The sequence below is a fragment of the Lemur catta genome, chromosome 1 (assembly GCF_020740605.2).
Source record: "Lemur catta isolate mLemCat1 chromosome 1, mLemCat1.pri, whole genome shotgun sequence".
In the NCBI taxonomy this organism is placed as follows: Eukaryota; Metazoa; Chordata; class Mammalia; order Primates; family Lemuridae; genus Lemur; species Lemur catta.
The window spans coordinates 240,289,801-240,309,382 of NC_059128.1; the positions used below are offsets into that span (position 1 = coordinate 240,289,801).

At 43.1% G+C, this 19,582-nt stretch overlaps 1 protein-coding gene across 3 annotated transcripts in view; it reads right to left on the bottom strand.

Annotated features, from left to right (window-relative positions):
* Window positions 1-18,582, bottom strand: part of NXPE3 (neurexophilin and PC-esterase domain family member 3) — a 50,218-nt gene extending 31,636 nt beyond the window's left edge. For all 3 annotated transcript variants that reach the window (XM_045540372.1, XM_045540373.1, XM_045540371.1), the window contains exons 1-2: window positions 18,463-18,582; window positions 12,564-12,852 (exon numbers count right to left, since the gene is read on the bottom strand). In XM_045540372.1, coding sequence (XP_045396328.1) covers window positions 12,564-12,656 — 93 coding nt within the window. In that variant the 5' untranslated portion in view covers window positions 12,657-12,852; window positions 18,463-18,582. The remainder of the gene's footprint in view (window positions 1-12,563; window positions 12,853-18,462) is intronic.
* Between the last annotated feature and the right edge of the window lie 1,000 nt (window positions 18,583-19,582).

A 19,582-nucleotide genomic window follows, 5' to 3' on the forward strand; every position in this document is an offset into this window, starting at 1 on the left:
ACCTTTACCTTCCTCCTCATCTATCCAAGACCTACACACTATCTTTTTTCTCTATTCTTACACTCAGTCTGTTGGATGTGGTAAAATAAACACACACACTCACAAAACCAATGCAGGCGAGCGCCATACACACTTAAGTTCTTGAAATATGTTGCTCCTCTGTAGTCCTGCAGAGTCAGCTCCATCTCCCAACCCCATTCTTTCAGGCCCCTGTACACAAACCTTGTGGGCTCCACCCTCCTACTGTATACCTCCTTCACAGCCAGAAACTCCCTCAACGTCCCACCCTCCAGCAGCAAATGTATCTGCATTGTCAACCATCATGACATCTTTCCTTCTTCCATCAGAGAAAGGAACATGGCTCCTCCTACATACTTAATAATAAAATAACAAGAATACTCACAATATACTTGTGTCCTTTGTCCTACATAAAGTTATATGCTCCACCTGTGCTCTAGATCTCATCCTCTCCTCCTCCTCCCCAGCTTTTCTGTTATCTTTTTCCCCTCAAATTCAAGTCCCTCAGACTTCTACTCCCACCCAAGATAGAGAAACAGTGACCAGATTTGCCCTCCCACCTGAAACAACTTAAAAAAAAAAAACAAAAAAATTGGACATCAGACATGAAAAAACAGTGATGCCTGAGAGACAATAAGTAAAATGATCCTTCTGATTGCCCTTTGCTCACTGCCTTAAGAGAGTTTCCAGGCTGCAGCACAGGGAGACGAGCTCCTGTGGAGCCTGGCAAACTACCAAAGGTGAGGAGATGGGGCTGAGAGTCTTAATTAGAATTCGCAGGACAAAGTGACAACTTCACAGAGAACTCAGGAGATCTACAGAGAGTCCCACTTGAGTAGTCAACAAAGTAGTGATGAACACACATGTGTAAGGCGACTTCTGGAGGCTGAGGAAAGAACAGTAACCCGAGTTTACATAAAACTAGGAATAATATCTTCTACCAGCCAGACCGGAAAAGCTCAGCATTCACAGGCTATTGGGTAAAACACTAAGTCTTAACTCTTACAGTGGAAAACGATTAACCCAAAACACTAATCTGGTCCCAACTAAAAAATCCTAAAATCAAGACCCAAAAGGATCAAGCTGCATCCCAGAACACAGTTTAAGAATGTTTACATGGCCGGTGCAGTGGCTCACGCCTGTAATCCTAACACTTGGGAGGCCGAGGCGGGTGGATTGTTTGAGTTCAGGGGTTCAAGACCAACCTGAGCAAGAGCAAGACCCTGTCTCTACTAAAAATAGAAAGAAATTATTTGGACAACTAAAAATATATATAGAAAAAATTAGCCGGGCATGGTGGCGCATGCCTGTAGTCCCAGCTACTCAGGAGGCTGAGGCAGAAGGATTGCTTAAGCCCAGGAGTTTGAGGTTGCTGTGAGCTAGGCTGACGCCATGGCACTCTAGCCAGGGCAAAAGGGTGAGACTCTGTCTCAAAAAAAAAAAGAGTACTTATAATAATACAAAAAATATCCATCACCTACCAAAGTCTGGAATCCAATCAAAATGCAACCCCTGTGGAAAGCAATATGGAAATACCTTAAACAGATTCAAGTAGACCTACCATTCGATCCAGCAATCCCATTATTGGGCATCTACCCAGAAGAACAAAACTCATTGCATAAAAACGACACCTGCACCCAAATATTTACAGCAGCACAATTCACAATTGCAAAGATGTGGAAACAACCCAAATGCCCATCAATTAATGAATGGATTAGTAAAATGTGGTATATGTATACCATGGAGTATTACTCAGCTATAAGAAATAACGGGGATATGGAATCTCTTTTGTTCTCCTGGAGAGAGTTGGAACCAATTGTATTAAATGAAATATCCCAAGAATGGAAAAATAAGCACCACATGTACTCACCAGCAAATTGGTTTCCCTGATCATCACCTAAGTGCACATTTGGGAATAAGAGCAATTGGGTATCAGACACAGGTGGGGACTAGGGGGAGGGGACGGGTGTATACCTACATGATGAGTGCAATTTGCACTGTCTGGGGAGTGGACACGTTTGAAGCTCAGACTCGGGGGGATGGGGGGGCATGGGCAATATATATAACCTGAACTTTTGTACCCCTATAATAAGCTGAAATAAAAAAAATACTATAAAAAAATTGCAAAGAAGCAGGAAAATATAACCTGTAAAAAGGTGAAAAATCAATCAAGTGAAAGTGACCCAGAACTGGCAAAGACATTAGAATTAGCAGATGAAGACATTATAATAGTTATTATGCCTATATTCTATGTGTTCAAAAAGCAATAGGAAAGATTGAGATATAGAAGATACAAAAAAAGGAGAAATAAATCCTTTGAGATGAAAAATACATTAGGTAGAATTAATACCAGATTAGACATTTCAAAATAAAAAGTAGTGAACTTGAAGAAACAATAAAACTATCCAAAAGAGAGAGGAAGCAGGCAGGCAGGCAATGAAAAAGAGACAGAGCATCAAGAAGCACTGAATAATTTCAAGAGGCCTAATATGAATGTAATTTGAGTACTGGGAAAAGGAAGATGGGAATAAAAAAACGAAGTACTTGAAAAAGTAATGGCCAAGCTACTGCCAAGCATCCCTGTGATGGTGACATCATCTTTAAACCCTGTAAGGCAATCTCTCACGAACCACCATGCCCAGAGAAGACAGGGCAACCTAAAAGTCCAACCACTTCCTTAAGATAATTCACCTTTTGGGTGACTGTCCAAAATGCCACACTATGGAAGCAGACAATGGGGGCTCCAAGCAGACACAGCAGATTTGCACGTCCCTCCTCAGGAAACTGTGCTAATGGGCAAGAACACCATGATGCTCAAGGCCATTCAAGGCCATCTGGAAAATAACCTGGCTTTGGAGAAACTGTTGCCTCATATCTGGGGCAATGCGGACTTTGTGTTCACTAAGGAGGACCTCACTGGATCTGGGACATGCTGCTGGCCAACAAGGTGCCAGCTGCCATTTGTTCTGGTGCCACTGCTTCACGTGACATCACTGATCTGGGGCCTGAGAAGACCTCTATATTAGTCAGCTCAAGCTGCCATAACAAAATACCATAGGCCGGGCACGGTGGCTCACGCCTGTAATCCTAGCCCTCTGGGAGGCCGAGGCGGGTGGACCGCTTGAGGTCAGGAGTTCGAGACCAGCCTGAGCGAGACCCCGTCTCTACTGAAAATAGAAATAAATTATTTGGCCAACTAAAAATATATATAGAAAAAATTAGCCGGGCATGGTGGCGCATGCCTGTAGTCCCAGCTACTCGGGAGGCTGAGGCAGTAGGATCGCTTAAGCCCAGGAGTTTGAGGTTGCTGTGAGCTAGGCTGATGCCACGGCACTCACTCTAGCCTGGGCAACAAAGTGAGACTCTGTCTCAAAAAAAAAAAAAAAAAAAAAATACCATAGACTGGGTTGCTTAACCAGGGGTCCCCAACCTATGGTGAGTTGTATAATTATTTCATTATATTAGGTGATTAAGTATGAAATGTCCAATTTCAAATCAAGAGTGTAGTTTATTATATCTCAAACAAGAAGCAGTACAATTAATCCAAGTATGCACCTAAACTATCCACAATTTTGCCATCTTAACGGTAGTTTGTTTATGCCAGCAGCAAAGAAGCATGGAGAGAGAGTGGCCACGAAATTGAGAAAGGCGTTTTCAACAGATTGTGGAGAATTGAATATTTTTCCTTGCAAGAAATGGTCCAAAGCCTGGATGAAATGGTAGTTAGTTGGTGCAAGGTCTGCTGAATACAGTGGATGATAGAGAGATTCCAAGTCCAGCTTCTGTAGTTTGAGCAGTGTTGTTTGTGTGTCACATGGTTGAGCGTTCTCTTGCAAGAAGATTGGCCTGTCTCCATTGACCAATCTCAGCTGCTTAATCACAAGCATCCTCATCATTTCGTCCAAGTGGTTGCAGCAGACATCTGCTATAATTGACTGGCCAGGTTTCATGAAGCTGTAGTGGATAATACCAGCGCTGGACCACCAAACAGACATCATTAGCTTTTTTTTAATGAATATTTGGTTTTGGATTGTGTTTCTGCCTTTATCTTTATCCAACCATTGTGCCAAATGCTTGTGATTGTCAAAAAGAATCCATTTTGCATCATACATTACAATACAGTGTAGAAATGGTTTGCCTTTGTGTTGTGACAACAAAGAAAGGCAACCTTCGAGAAGATTTCTCTTCTGATGCTCACTTAATTCATACAGAACCCATCAGTTTCTTTACCTTGCAGATTTGTTTCAAATGGTCCAATATTGTTGGAACAGTAACATCAAACATTGCTGCTAATTCATACACAGGTTGAGATGGATTCGCTTCCATTACAGCTTTTAGCTCATCATTATCCAACTTGGTCTCAAGTCACCCACATAGCTCATTTTCAAGATTAAAATTATCAGAACGGAACTTCTCAAACCATCAAAGTACTGTGTGTTCATTAGCTACATCCTTCCCAAACACTTCATTGATATTTTGAGCTGTTTGCACTGCATTGGTTCCATGATGGAACTCATATTGGAAAATAACACAGAGTTTTTGACTTATTCATGGTTTTACAAAAATTGCTCTTAAAAAAAACTTGCAAGATAATCACAAGCCAAAGCATGTGTTTGAAAGACTGAGGATGTACCTTCACAATAAAAATAAAACAAGAAGTGTCAAAGTCATCACCTAAGAGCACATTTAGGAATAACATTAATTGGGTGTCAGGCAGATGTTCAGGGGGAGGGGATGGGCATATACATACATAATGAGTGCAATGCGCACCGTCTAGGGGATGGACACGCTTGAAGCTCTGATGGGGGGGGCCAAGGGCAATATATGTAACCTAAACTTTTGTACCCCCATAATATGCTAAAATAAATAAATACAACAAAAACAAAAAGAAGTGTCAAAGTGAAATGTCAGAGATATCAACTGTCAAACTTAGTACTTAAGGAAATTGGACATTTCATACTTAATACAACCCCACAGTGCTTGACAATATGGAGAAAACTATGCATTTTCAATTCCTAGAGCAGTGGTCCCCAAACATTTTGGCATCAGGGACTGGTTTCATGGAAGACAATTTTTCCACAGACTAGGGGATGAGGGGATGGTTTCGGGAATGACTCAAGTGCATTACATTTATTCCACAGTAAAATCTCTCTACTGATGATAATCTGTATTTGCAGCAGCTCCCTGGCACTACCATCACCTCCTCAGCTCCACCTCAGATCATCAGGCATTAGATTTTCATAAGGAGTGTACAACCTAGATCCCTTGCATGTGCAGTTTACAGTAGAGTTCACACTCCTATGAGTCTAATGCCGCCACTGATCTGACAGGAGGTGGAGCTTATGTGGTGATGCCAGCAACAGAGAACGCTGTAAATACAAAAGCTGTAAATACAAATGAAGCTTTGCTTGCTCACCTGCCGCTCACCTCCTGCAGTGTGGCCCATACAGATATCAGTCCACAGCTTGGGTGTTGGGGACCCCAGTCCTAGAGGGTACATGCAACGTTGTCATTGTATGTTTATAGATTGGTTACCCAACTGTTGTGCGGTACCCCATTTGATCGTCAATGGGTACAAGCGGGTCTGGCTTTGTCTAGGGAGAGTGATTACATTTTCCTACTTGCTGAAAAGATCAAGGCCTTGTTGGCTGACCCATCTGCATGTGTGGCTGCTGCCCCCTTAGCCACTACCACCTCTGCTGCTCCTGCTGCTGCCACAGCCCCAGACAAAACTGATGCAAAGGAAGAGTTGGAGGAATTGGATGAAGATATAGGCTTTGTTATCTTTGACTAATCATCAAAAAGCAATCTACTCAGCCAGCTTCATTCGCGAAATAAGGAAGTAAAGATTTATCTCTGAGAGAGAGAGAGAGAGAGAGAGAGAGAGAGAGAGAGAGAGAGAGAGAGAGATCCTAGGCAAGGGGGCAAAATGGCAGACTAGCAACATTGGTCACCAGATCATCTCAAAAAAAAGAAAAAATTTTCAGGTGAAAAAGCAGAGTCCAGGCCGGGCGCGGTGGCTCACGTCTGTAATCCTAACACTCTGGGAGGCCGAGGTGGGCGGATCGCTCGAGGTCAGGAGTTCGAGACCAGCCTGAGCAATAGTGAGACCCCCGTCTCTACTAAAAATAGAAAGAAATTATCTGGCCAACTAAAAATATATATAGAAAAAATTAGCTGGGCATGGTGGCTCATGCCTGTAGTCCCAGCTACTCGGGAGGCTGAGACAGTAGGATCGCTTGAGCCCAAGAGTTTGAGGTTGCTGTGAACTAGGCTGACGCCATGGCAATCACTCTAGCCCAGGCAACAGAGTGAGATTGTCTCAAAAAAAAAAAAAAAAAGAAAGAAAAAGCAGAGTCCAGGTGAAATATTGAGGGAAAGCTATCAGAACTTACCCTTACTGGAGATCCCATGGGAAGAAGTTGTAGAACAGAACAAGTAGGAGCAAGATTTTGGCACAGACTGACCTCTGAGGGATTTGGAGTCCAGCAGAAAGGGTAGGTGGAAGTATTTACTTTTCCTCTTCCAACACCTATGGCAGTCTACAGCTTCCGATCTGTCAGGGAGCCCTTCCACCCTGACAGATCTAGGCACTGCTGCTACTGGCAAACTGAGAGCATCTTGGGAACAGAGTACTGGGTAGCAAGCCCACATAGGGCCGCTTCCCTCCATCACAGACCCAAGCTAAGACTTGAGTGCAATAGCGCCTGCACACATCCCAGGTGCCTCTACCCTACCAGGGAAGTCACAGCCCCTCAGTCTCACTGTCATTGGATCCCACATGAACATTCCCCAGCACCCACTTGGACTATGACAACCACAAAGAAACAGGGAGACAGAGAAAACCAGCAATATTTCTGGGCTGCCCCAAGGACTGAGAAATGTTGTAAATGCTTTTTGGGACAGAAGAAGGTGGAATGCCTGCACTTGAGAGCCCCTGGCTCATGATCCAAAGTTGTCTGCACCCCTCCCAGTGAAGATGTGAGTGCAGAGAGGAGTACATAGGGTAGGAGAGTGACCCAGCCCAGAACAGAAGCAGCATCAGAGCCCGGGAAGGGATGTGGAGACGGGAATTTCCCCTCTTCCAAACACCCAGTGTTGTGGATGTAGCTGCCTCTGCTCCCAAGTATAAACTCTAGGCACAGGTGTGCTATGGGACAGCCAGTGCTAGGCTTGCAGAGGGGGTACATCCCCAATAGTACTCTGCTCAGGTTCTCCACAGAGGGGTTGGCTCATTTCCCTCCCTGCACAGACAGGCCATGTTTCTGCAGCTGTCCCAACCTAGGAATATCAGCCCCTAGGTCTCTACATTGCTGGATCCACAGCCAATGCTCCCCAGCACCTACTCGGACTGACGCAGCCTTGGGGAACTGGTGGGTCCCAGGGGAACTCGGGGTCTCCTGGAGCTTGGGCAGGCTGCTTCCAGCCAAGAGGAGAATAAAGTATACCAGAGGGCCCCTTAGGACAAAGGGGACCAGGGGACCAGCTCCCCACCATTTGAGGCCTTCTACTTCTCTTCTTCTTCCCCTCCCCTGCCCACTACTGCTGTTTCCACTTGGGAATGATGAGGGTTCCACAGGAGACGATTAAGCCAGGGAACTTGGGAGCAGCTGCCCCACCTCTGACAGAGTGCCTATGACACCCAGGCTTCCATGGAGCTTGGGGTTGTTCACTCCTATCCCTCTAAAAAGCTTCAGCAAATGCTTTTGTGCACCCCAAGGACAAAAACTACCATCTCCACTGAGGGAGGGCAGGGCTAGCAGTACTCTCCCCAAGCTGTCTGTCTCTTCTGGGAGGAGCCTACCCTTGCTGGAGGCAAGTCCCTGACACAACTATACCTCCCCCTCCAGAGCATTTCAGCCACAGCCTATAGCTAGCCTGGTAGGCCTGCACACAGCCCTGAGCTGCCTCTATACCACCTGTGCTGCAGCTGCGCCAGGGTGGGAGCTGGGAATTTGGGCTCTTTTGGGCCCCCAAATGACAGAGACCACTTTTACTGCCAAGAGAGAGATGTGAGCAGCTTGTGTGCCCCATGGCTGCCGACCTCTGCTAATCTCATCAAGAGGGCCCCCCCCTCCTGTCTCAGGCTCACAGTGCATCCATCCTTCTCCTGCCTAATCATTCTTCAAAGCATTCGTGCCCCTCACTATCAACAGCCAGTGCCTGAACTCAGGGAAGCTTAAGGGCAAGTTTGCCAGCCTGGTATTGGTCTGGTCCCCCCAGGACTCAGCATGCCATCCAGGGACCTGGGAACTACAGATTACCTAACCTAGCCCACCACCACTGGCACCGGAACACTCTCCCAAGAGTCTGAGGTCCAATCGACCTGAACTGCCAGCAACACCACAGTAGGCACCTACCTACACAAGCTGAAGGCAGTGTACCTCTCCCTCTCTACACTGAGCAGCAGAGTTCCCAACAGAGGAGAACAGGTGAGCCACAAAACTGTTTTGCACCGAGGGAAGAGGTTCTAGATGAGAAGGAATCAGCATAAGAGCTCTTGCAATATGAAAAAACAGGCTGTTTTAACACTCCCAAAGGATCACACTAGTTCTCCAGCAATGGACTCCAATCAAAAGGAAATTTTTGAAATGTCAGATATGGAATTCAAAATATGGATCACAAGTTAAGTTCAATGGGATCCATGGGAAAGCTGAAAACCAACACAAAGAAACAAAAAAAATAACTCAGGACATGAATGAAAAATTCACTAAAGAGACAGATACTTAAAAAAAATAACAGAACTTCTGGAAATAAAAGAGTCATTTGGGGAATTCCAAAATACAGTGGAAAGTGTTAACAACAGACTAGACCAAGCAGAAGAAGGAATTTCAGAGCTTGATTACAAGGCTGTCAAATTAAACCAGTCAGTCAACAATAAAGGAAAAAGAATCAAGAGAAATGAACAAAGTCTCTGAGAAATATGGGATTATGTAAAACACATAAATGTAAGAATCTTAGGCACCCCTGAGGGAGAAGAAAAAGTAAAAACCATGGAAAAACTATTTGAGAGAATAATGGAAGAAAACTCCCCTGGTCTTGTCAGAGATTTAGACATCCAGACACAAGCAGGTCATCGGACTCCTGGAAGATGCATTTCAAATAGGACATCACCAAGGCACATAATCATCAGTCTGGGCAAAGTCAAAGTGAAGGAGAAAATCCTACAAGATGTAAGAAGACTGCACCAAGTAACTTACAAAAGAAAACCCATCAGACTAACAGCAGACTTCTCACCAGAAACCATAGAAGCCAGAAGGGATTGGGTTCTTTAGTCTTCTTAAATAGAATAATGTCTTAAATAGAACAGAAGCCAAGAATTCTGTATCCTGCAAAACTAGGTTTCATAAATGAAAGAGAAATAAAGTCTTTCCCAGACAAGCAAACACTAAGGAATTTGTCACCATTAGAGCTGACCTACAAGAAATGCTCAGAAGTGCTCTGAACACTGAAAAGAATGGTCAATACTCACCAGAGTAGAAATACTTCAAAGTAAAAACTTACAGCTCTTATAAAACAGTAACACAGGCAGAAAACAAAGCAACTAGGCAACAATCACCATGATGACTAGAACAGTATCTCACTTATCAATATTAACATTAAATGTAAACAGTCTAAATGTCCCACTTAAAAAGTATAGATTGACAGATGGATAAAAAAACACAACTGCAAATCAAGACAATGAGATACTATCTCACACCCATAAGGAAGGCTGTCATCAAAAAAACAGAAAATAAGTATTGGTGAGGATGCAGAGGAATTGGAACACTTGTACACTGTTGATGAGAATGAAAAGCGGTGCAGCTGCTATGGAAAACAATAATGTGGTTCCTCAAAAAATTAAAATTACAACACAATAAACCAATTCCATTTGTGGATGCATATTCAGAAGAATTGAAAGCAAAGTCTTGAAGAAATATATGTACACACATTTTCATAGCAGCACTATTCACAATAGCCAAAAGGTGGAAACAACCCAAATGTCCATCAATAGATGAATGAATAAACAAAATGTGGTACGTATATACATGCTATAGCATATAGCAGAATTTTCTGGCCTGGCACAGTGGCTCACACCTACAATCCCAGCACTCTTGGAGGCCGAGCCGGGAGGATCGCTCAAGATCAGGAGTTTGAGACCAGCCTGAGCAAGAGTGAGACCCCATCTCTACTAAAAATAGAAAGAAATTAGCCGAACAACTAAAAATATATAGAAAAAATTAGCTGGGTATGGTGGTGCATGCCTGTAGTCCAGCTACTCAGGAGGCTGAGGCAGAAGGATTGCTTGAGCCCAGAAGTTTGAGGCTGCTGTGAGCTAGGCTGACGCCACGGCACTCTAGCCCGGGCAACAGAGTGAGACTCTGTCTCAAAAAAAAAAAAAAAAAAAAGAATTTCCTTCCTTTTTAAGCCTGAATAATATTCTTATGCATGTATGTGTGTGGACAGAGGATCACTCAGCCTTAAAAAGGAAAGAAATTCTGATACATGCTACAACACAGATGAACCTTGAGGACATTGTGTTAACAGAAATATGCCAGTCACCAAAAGCATACTATTCTAATTATATGAGGTACTTAGAGTCATCAAGTTCATAGAGACAGAAACAAAATAGTGGATGCCAGGGGCAGAGGGGAGGGAGGAATGGGTAATTATGGTTTAATGGATACAGAGTCTCACTTTGGGAACACAAAACAGTTCTGGAGATAGATGGTGGTGGTGGTTGCACAACAATGTGAATGTGCTTAATGCTACTGAATTGGATGCTCAAAAAAGATTAAAATGGAAAACTCCATGTTATGTATATTTTACCACAAAAAATTTTTAAAAAGGAGGTTCTCATTTTGTACATAATTATGCAATAGCTTCTATCCTATGTATCTTCCACTTCATTCTTTAAAACATATCTAATACTTAAATGTTCTTTTACTTTAAAAAAGAGCTGAGAATATTGTCTTGTATACTTACATTGGCCAAAGTTTTACTCTTTTCCTACATCGTACATATCTATGTGATTTAAATAGTAAATTATGTTGTAGTTGCCAAGAAAACAAATCAGGAGACTGAAGGAACAAAAGGTATCTCCACAAAATTTTTCTCATTTGAGAATGGAGTGAGAATAGAAAGACCAGTTTCAGACTTATGCACTTGTGTGGCTCATGCCCTTTTCCTCATGTATATTTTCCAGAAAAATCTGGCTAAAAAACACTAGTATTAAGTTAACTTGTTTACATGAAACAGTGAAAGGTTTTTTGAATAACAACAAATGTGGTTCTATACACATTTATTAAATGAATTCTTATTCTGTGTCATCTCCACTTTATGCCATTATGATATATTAATTATCTGTTCACATAGACTAATCTGTCAGGGACTTTAGTCATAACAGTTCCAAAAAGTAGTAACTGGATGGAATTATGACTATTTACAGACATTGGTGCTAGATGGCACATTTTATGTGTTTAAAAAAATATTATTTTTGAGACCAAAAATAAAAACTTAAAAAAAAGAATTTCAATACAGCTTCCAGGTAGAAGGCACTGTCAGTGTGGAATCGGAACTGCCTTATCTAGCAAGACATGCAAGAAAAGGAAGAATAAATAACTAGTGTTTATGCCCTAAGCCCATTTCTAACAAGAAATCTTTAACAGAATCACTTCACATTTCTTAAAGTAACTAACAAAGTTTGCTAATTTGGCTCACAGAAGAAAATCTGTAGGACCTTAGTGTGCCCATTTCCCAGCGAGATTAGGTATTCTGCTAAAAACCACAAAGTGAGTTCCAGCAGGAAATTTTTTTTTAAAAAACCTATGGCTTAGCTTTAAATGTCTTGTGCCAATAAAACCCAGTAAGAAAAGAAATGCCATAGTTAAGTTGGACTTGTAACCTGAGAAGTACCACAAGCCAACAAAACAAAACAGACAGCATCCTTTTATATAAAAATTACTCCACAAATTTTGGTGATATATGAGTTCATGCAGGGGGGTAAAGAGGGTACTACTAAGTACCTTGTTAGTGGCAGGCACTTGTGAGGGGTTCAATATGACACAGTTCCTGCCCTTGAATGCCATCCATTAATCTTCAAAACAGTCTCATCAACTCCTTCCCTCGAAATGCTCCTTTAGCTTTTGCCAGGAGTCAACTAAAAGGTCCCCTCCTTGAAGAGACATTTTTTTATCACTCTAAAGCTTCCCTAGACTATGTAACATTTTTTCCTTTCTGTGTAACATTTTTTCCTTTCTGTATAACACTTTTCACAATCTCTAATTATCTTTATTATTATATGATTATGATTATTACTTATTTTCTCCCATGCACATTTAGAATGCAAGCTCCATAAGTAAAGAAATATCTGTCTTCTTCACCACTATACCCTCGATTTCTAGCACAGTATATGACACTGCAGGCACTCAAATACTTACTGAATACATGAAAACCACAACTGTAACCAGGATAAGCTTCCTGATAACCAACAATTTCTCAAGCTAGTTAGCCCCAAATCCCCAGATTTGGCTCCTTAGTTATGAAGGAGTATACTGGGTACTCACCTCTACCTGAGTAACATTGATGACCAGCACCACCACCATCAACACTGCAAGCAGACAGCAGAAAAGCCGTAGTTTGAAGAAATTGGTCCACATTGTCTGGCTGTGTCTTGATCACCCATGGCCGACACCATGCTACCTTCACTCCTCAAAACTCCATGTCTTTGTTTTTCTGAGCTGCAGATGAGCTTTCAGTTTAATTTGCTTCTATCCCACTAGTAGCCTTAAGAGTTCTTTATGTAGAGGACAAACTGCAATTGGTTCAAGAAGCACATTTTTCTTCAAAGAACTCCTTCAAAGAGGGAAAATGAGAGAAGAACATCACCAACTGCAATAGCCTAGGGTGAGGTAAGAGGAAAAACACATTTCCTCTTCCTTAACTTTATCTAAGCCCAAAGTCATGAGGAGAAAGCAAGGAGCCAGAGCATAGTAATGTCGATTCCATTTCCAGACAATCTCCTCAAAGTGTCCTTTCCCAATGCCAGGCTTCTGTGCAAATACAGTAATATTTCCCCTATTGTCTATTTAGGTTTTAACATTTAAGACAGCAAAGGAGAATGTCTTTAAGCTCAAAAATTACAAAATAAAAGTAACAAATTTCTACAGAGTTCTCAGTAAATAAAATCACTTCCCTTTCCTTATAGTTTAAGTTATGTAACATTACTATATTAATTATATTTAAAGAATATTAGGAGGAAACTTTGTGTTTTTATGAAGAGCTCTGAGATATTGTGCAAACCATCCCGACATTCTAAAACACAAGGAGTGCCACCCCTCTCTGTATGGCAAGAGACAGGAAACACTCTTTGAGTTTCCAGCTCTCCCCACCACATATGTGGTCCTGATGTTCCCTCATCGGAGTAACAAGGCATAGGGAGGATACCTGCCCTGAAGATGTGAAGGGGGAAAGTTAAGCTTAAGGAGTGGGTGACAAGACCCACAAATCCTTTATCACGCCTGCTAGAAGCAGAGTACTTCAGAGGCAGCCACTCCTAGCTCTTCTCTCATGTAATGAATTCAAAATGCTCTCTCCAGTTGCTATTTTGATATAGGTTAACAGAGAAGGTCCTAATATTTTGTCCCCAGACAGGCTTTCCATGGAGGGTAGGGTATAGAGGTAAAGGTGGAAAAGGGTATGTAATCAAGGTGCAGAGTACGTCAGAAGAGGTCAGCTGCAGCCACACTCCCCTCAGCTTTGTGTTGGACTTGGCAAGCCCCCATTCTCTCTCCCCTCTGCTTAACCTATCTGAACCATTCCCATACCACAATGACCACACCAACCGTTCCCGAAAGCAGCTTCATAAAGGAAAGAAGGCTGAGCTATCCCAACATGCTCTCCATCCTGAGAGCATCCCATAGCATTTATCATTTTCACTTCTCAGATGATGTCTATTCACATGTGTTTTTATGTCTCCAACTAGACTATACTAATTATGACTATATTTTAAACAACAGAAACCATATACCAGAGAAAAAGCAACTTAATGATAAAGTATCATACTTTTCTGATTCACTCACAGTACTTAGTTCTTTACATGGTATACCTTGATTCAACAACCCATGCAAAAAATGATTATGGAGGCTTACTCTGTACCACAGACTGTACTAAGTGCCAGAAATTCCCCTTGAAAAGCTTATACTCATGTCGGAAAAGATGTCACTCCCTTCTGAAAAAGGAATAAATCTGCCACTCCTAGCTACCTCCACAGGGATGCTAGGCACTGTGAAAGACTGTGCTAAACCATCTCATGTCCCCCCAACACCACGTCTCTCCAATACCCAGGCACTCACCCACCCCAAAGTGCCTGAAAATTCTGGAAAGGAAATGGCTGTAAAACAGAGAATAACTATTTCACCAAGGCCCCAGCTGTTCTGCTATATAAACCCTTCTCAAAGAGATGGATGTAAAAATCATGGATTTCCCTGATGGCCAGAGAGGGAGAAGACCAAAGATGGTAGTCCACAGGAATTTAGCTACACTATGGCAGGCATGGTCCGTGGGCTGTACGGATACCAGCCATTTAAAGGACGTCAGTGTGGCTCAGAGCCAGTTAGCAGCACAGCAGCAGTGCACAAGGATAGCAAAGGCAGCAGACTCCAAAGCTAAACTACAAAGTTACAGGCAGCAATCCAAGTAGCCCCTCATAGCTACAGAGTCCTACTGGCAATAATTATGGAAGGCCATGCCAGGAAAAGACCTGACTTTATACTATAAGTAGAGCACTGATATTTGAGAGACCCATTTGTACACCTAAGTAGATGTTGCCTGAGGCACACTAGATAAACCTCTCTTTGAAAAGATATCTACTAAAATGTTAATAGTTGTCACTTCTGGGCAGTTTTGTTTTCTCCTTTATCTATATGCCCTCATTTTTCTCCCGGAAATAAAAATCACAGATATAAAAAATAAAGCTGATTCCTAAAAGTAAAAATTAAAGATGAGACATAAGGAGAAACAAGGTATTAAATCATGTTTGGGGAAATAATTCTATTTAAAATGAAAGATTTCTAAATGAAAAGAAGAAACCTGTAACAGATTTATGGTATTTTCCTATAAATATAAAACCTAGACATTATAACAAGAAAGCTATTTGCAAAGGGAGCAAGAAAATATCATTTGGTATCTCAAATAGCCTTAGAAACAAGAACAATAGTGCTAGATGGGAATGACTCTAGAAAAAAGTTCCTCAGATCAACCAAAAAACATATATATAAATTCAATGTAATTTACCTTTTTTAGAAATGTCCCAGGAAAAGATGTTTACTGGAACTAAGCAAGTAGAGTTTACAGCTAAATTTCCTTCCAGCATGAAATCCTGAACTCAGGTAATTGAGACTACTGGCCCTTATTCTTTTCTTGCCACATTTGAAGCACACATTAATGTTTTTTCATTTTTATACCATTTCTGCTGAAATAGAAATATGCACATGATACAAAAGTTAAAGATATTGGAAATGAAGTAAAAAAATTAGAAATTAAAAGAACAATTTTATAGACAGAGAGTTATACATACAAGTATAACATAGGAGGGGATAGGAACATGTCCTTTTCCTACTAATAAAAAACAGAATCTGGCTATGTAAATACATTAACTCCAACCTGGTAAATCACTCTCGGACCTTAGCTGAAAGTCAAAACTTTATAAACAGCAATATAACTGGAAGAAATTTAAACCAAGCTGGGCACAGTGGCACATGAATGTAGTCCCAGTTACTCCAGAGGCTGAGACATGAAGATCACTTGAGCTCAAGAGTTCCATAATACCAGTACATTATTAATAAAAAAAAAAAAGCAAAAGCAATAAAAATAAAAAAATAAAATTTTTTTTTAAAAAAAGAGTTCAAGACCATCCTGGGCAATATGACAAGACCCCTGTCTCAAAAAAAAATGTGTGTACATATATAAAGATAAAAGCTCCAATTGTTATTTTCCTTAAAGACTATCATAATCATGTAGTTCAATGATCTTATTTTCCACTATGGAAACAAGAGGAAAACAAAGGCATCTCTATACATCTAAAAGTTATGATTCAAGGAATTTGAGCAGTCTTGTTTTCAAATTGTTTGTAAAGAGTCAGACCATCACTTATTCATGCTTTATTTTTATGGGCAAAGGACAAACAAAAAAGTTAAAGGTATGGTCTGTCTTGCAATGTGGGGCCCACTATTTGTTAGAACTGTTCTGCCAAATTTTGATTAAGCCTACCACCAAGCCCAAGACATGTACTGGCCAATCTAACTTCATTAAGCCTGTGGCAATAACCCCAGAATGCCATTAGGTATGTGACTTCCTCCTCCCATATCACAGAGAATTACAAAGTGGTTGCTTATATCACTTGGAATTACAATTGTCAGAAACACAAATGAAACCTGAGTTCTGCACTAAACAAAGAATTAGACAGCAATCTCATCCTCTGAGGAGCTAATGTTCTCCGACAACCATTTCACAAAGACAATATATCAACCACACACAAACTGTCCAGTGTCTGGGACAGTCCCTATCCTGAACACTCTGACCTGTTATCCACATAAATGTATTGTACGAGTCAGAGGAAGTACCTGGATTTTTAATTCAGTACATATGTTCCCCTAAATAGTAGACAAAAGTACAGATTTACATGGAATATATCTAAACTTAAATGTTATTATTTCAAACTTTCTAAAGAGCAGCTGTATTTCATGGAGTGCTAAGTTAAGACCTTGAAACCTAACAGGGCAATATATATAGAAAAAAGAACTGGAGACCCATCCAAGGCTATGAAAATAATGGATCAACAAAATAAGGTCAATCCTTGAACAAAGATGAAGCAGGGACAGTAGTCTGCAGGACCTGTTTCTACAGATGCCATTTCTCTTTCATGTCCCCCAACCTCACATGCCCAAAGTGCTGACTTAACCAAACCTTCCCTTTTCCTTCTTCCAAAGCAGGTCCCATGCATTCATGGAGATTAAATGGCAGGTGAAGTAATCAAACCAGTTACATAAGTCACATAGTACTAAGTGCTCTAATAAAACAAAAATCGGGAACATTGATAGGTTGTTATACTCAACCTTGCATGTGCATTAATGATCATCATGGAAGCTTTTAAAAACAGCAATGCCTGGGCCCCATCCAACCAATTAAATCAGAATCTGTGGGAGCAGGCCCAAGAAACAGCTTTTTTAAAAAAGGTCCCCACATTATTATAATATACAGCCAAGCAGGAGAACTGCTAGTACAGGGTGGCCAGGGGATGTTATTTGTATCAGTTGGTAAAGGATAACATTTCTGAAATGTTTGAATTGTAACTTACACTGTCGCCTCAGGACAACCCAATTCCAGGGAATGGGGAGAGCCAAACCCACTTCAGCGATCTATTCCTTGGTTTCCTTTCTCTGTAATAAACTGCAGCACTTTAACAGCCCCAGAGAGCTTCTGAGTATAACAGACGTGGAAAGAAGATACTAAACAAAGTTAAAGAAAAGCAGAAGCCAAACACGATGGAGAAATAGATGCTGCTGCCACCACTGCATGAAATCAATTAATTATCAGGGTCTGGGAGTACTGCCATCTTCAAACACATCCTGATGTTCCAAATGATAATTAACCGCAGTGAGGAGGGGACAGGCCCACCAGAGCAGTGTGATTTTTTATCTTTAGGAAATGTGGCAACAATTCTCCTTTAGAGTAAATAATAAAAAACAAGGAAAACTTTACAGACAATTTCACACAAATTTGGTATAAATTCTGCCTGAGAACCCCTCTTAACACCCCCCTAGAGGGCCTTCCATTAGGTAGAGATGGGCGACAGGCCAGGGTCTCCACATCACACCTTGTCAAGTCATACTCGCTTCTCCTCAAACGACTTGAATCTGATGTCCCAAAACAGCAGCTCAGGAAGGCCAGAACAGTCCAACATGTGACAGTCGCCAGGCAAGACGCAATGGGTGCCCAGAGCAGAGATGAGATGGGAGACAGCGCATGGGCAGGGAGGAGTCGCCAAGCGCGCCGCACCAGGTTAGGGGAGGTGACAGGGAGAGCGCGGTCAGCAGCTGCGGCCTGAAAGTCCGGGCCCTGCCGCGCCGCGACGTAGCAGCAAGTCCAGAGAACTGAGGATGGAGATGCTCGTGCCCAGCCCCGCCGGGGCCTGCCTCGGCTCGGGCTCCTCGGGCCCCAGGCTGTAGCAGCCTGGGCTCCAACTCTGTCCCCACCTTTCACCAGAGAGAGCCTTCCCCGGCCCCAGCGCCCCCGGCCACGACCCCCGGGGCTGCGCCGCCTCTGCGCGGGGCTGGGGACCCGGAGCAGCCGCGCGGAGGGCGGGGCTTGGCAGCCTCGGGCGCGCGTGAGGAACCCGGCCACGGGTCGCTCCGACCGCAAGGGCCCGGCGCGGCACCCGCACACAGCCCGCATCCCCGCACTCACCTCCGGGGCCGCCCGCCCGGCTTTGGCGCTCAGGTGGCCGGGGAATCCTGGCGCCTGATCTGCCGCCGCTGCGCCAGGCCGCTCGCCCCGAGCTTCCCGGCGTGGTCTCCTCACCGCCGACCCCGGCTACGATTGGTGGAGACGGGGGGGGCGGGCCGAGGACTTTGAGTGACAGCCGCGCGCGCCGAGCGGAGCTCCGAGCCTAGCTCCCGAAGTTGGTAGGGCTGGCGCTCGGCGCCCCCGGCTCCCGGCGCGCGGCTAGGCGCTGCAGCTCCCGCCTGCCGGTCTGGGGTCCGGCCCCTCTCGCGATCCAGCCCCTCGTGACCTTCGGACATCAGAGTCGCCCTGCGAGTGTAGAGTAGGACTAAAACAATATTTTAGTTTGTTTGATGGTGACTTGTTTTTTGCTCTTAGATAACAGCCAAATTCCGCTTCTGTACACAAAGCTTGCTTGCTTATTGCTTGATTACGATAAAGAGCTAAAACCATGCTCAAATGCAGTTAAAAAAAAAGAAAAAAACCCGCACCGCAGGTGGCTTCCTGATAGGGAGGCCGGCTGTGCAGGGTGAGTGTCCTTGGGGAGAGAATCTCCTGGGAGGGACTCTCTTGGGAAAGAGTCCCTTATCAAAAACAACTAGCAACAGACTCCAGCAAAAAAAAAAGTATAAAAGCTTTGTTTTTACCCCAGGGCGGGGTCCTGGTTCGTAAAGAGACCACTGCGTTGGTGCTCTGGGACCTGGACCCTAGCTCGAGCTAGTCAAAATAAAACTCCTTTGCCTTTGCAGCCTCAGTGACTCTGTCTTTCTGTTCCCGGGGCTGAGGGAAACCGGCTCTAACACGAGCATCCGCCTTAAGGGTTTTCTCGTGTCAGCCAAAGTGCACAACCGGAGTTGCCCCTACTTGAGCGGTCTTTCCTGTGCAGTGGTACAATTTATTGTTCCTTGAACCGAGAAATGGGATTTGCCAAGCACGCGCGCGGAGATCCAGGTCCTTGAATCTCTCCTTGTTTTGCAATTAATCGACTTCTATTCGCCTACAAAACAGCCCGTTCCTTTTATTCTTACTGTACGTGATGTGGGTCTCCTGGCAAAAATGCCAGAATACCTCCTCCCCGCTCCAA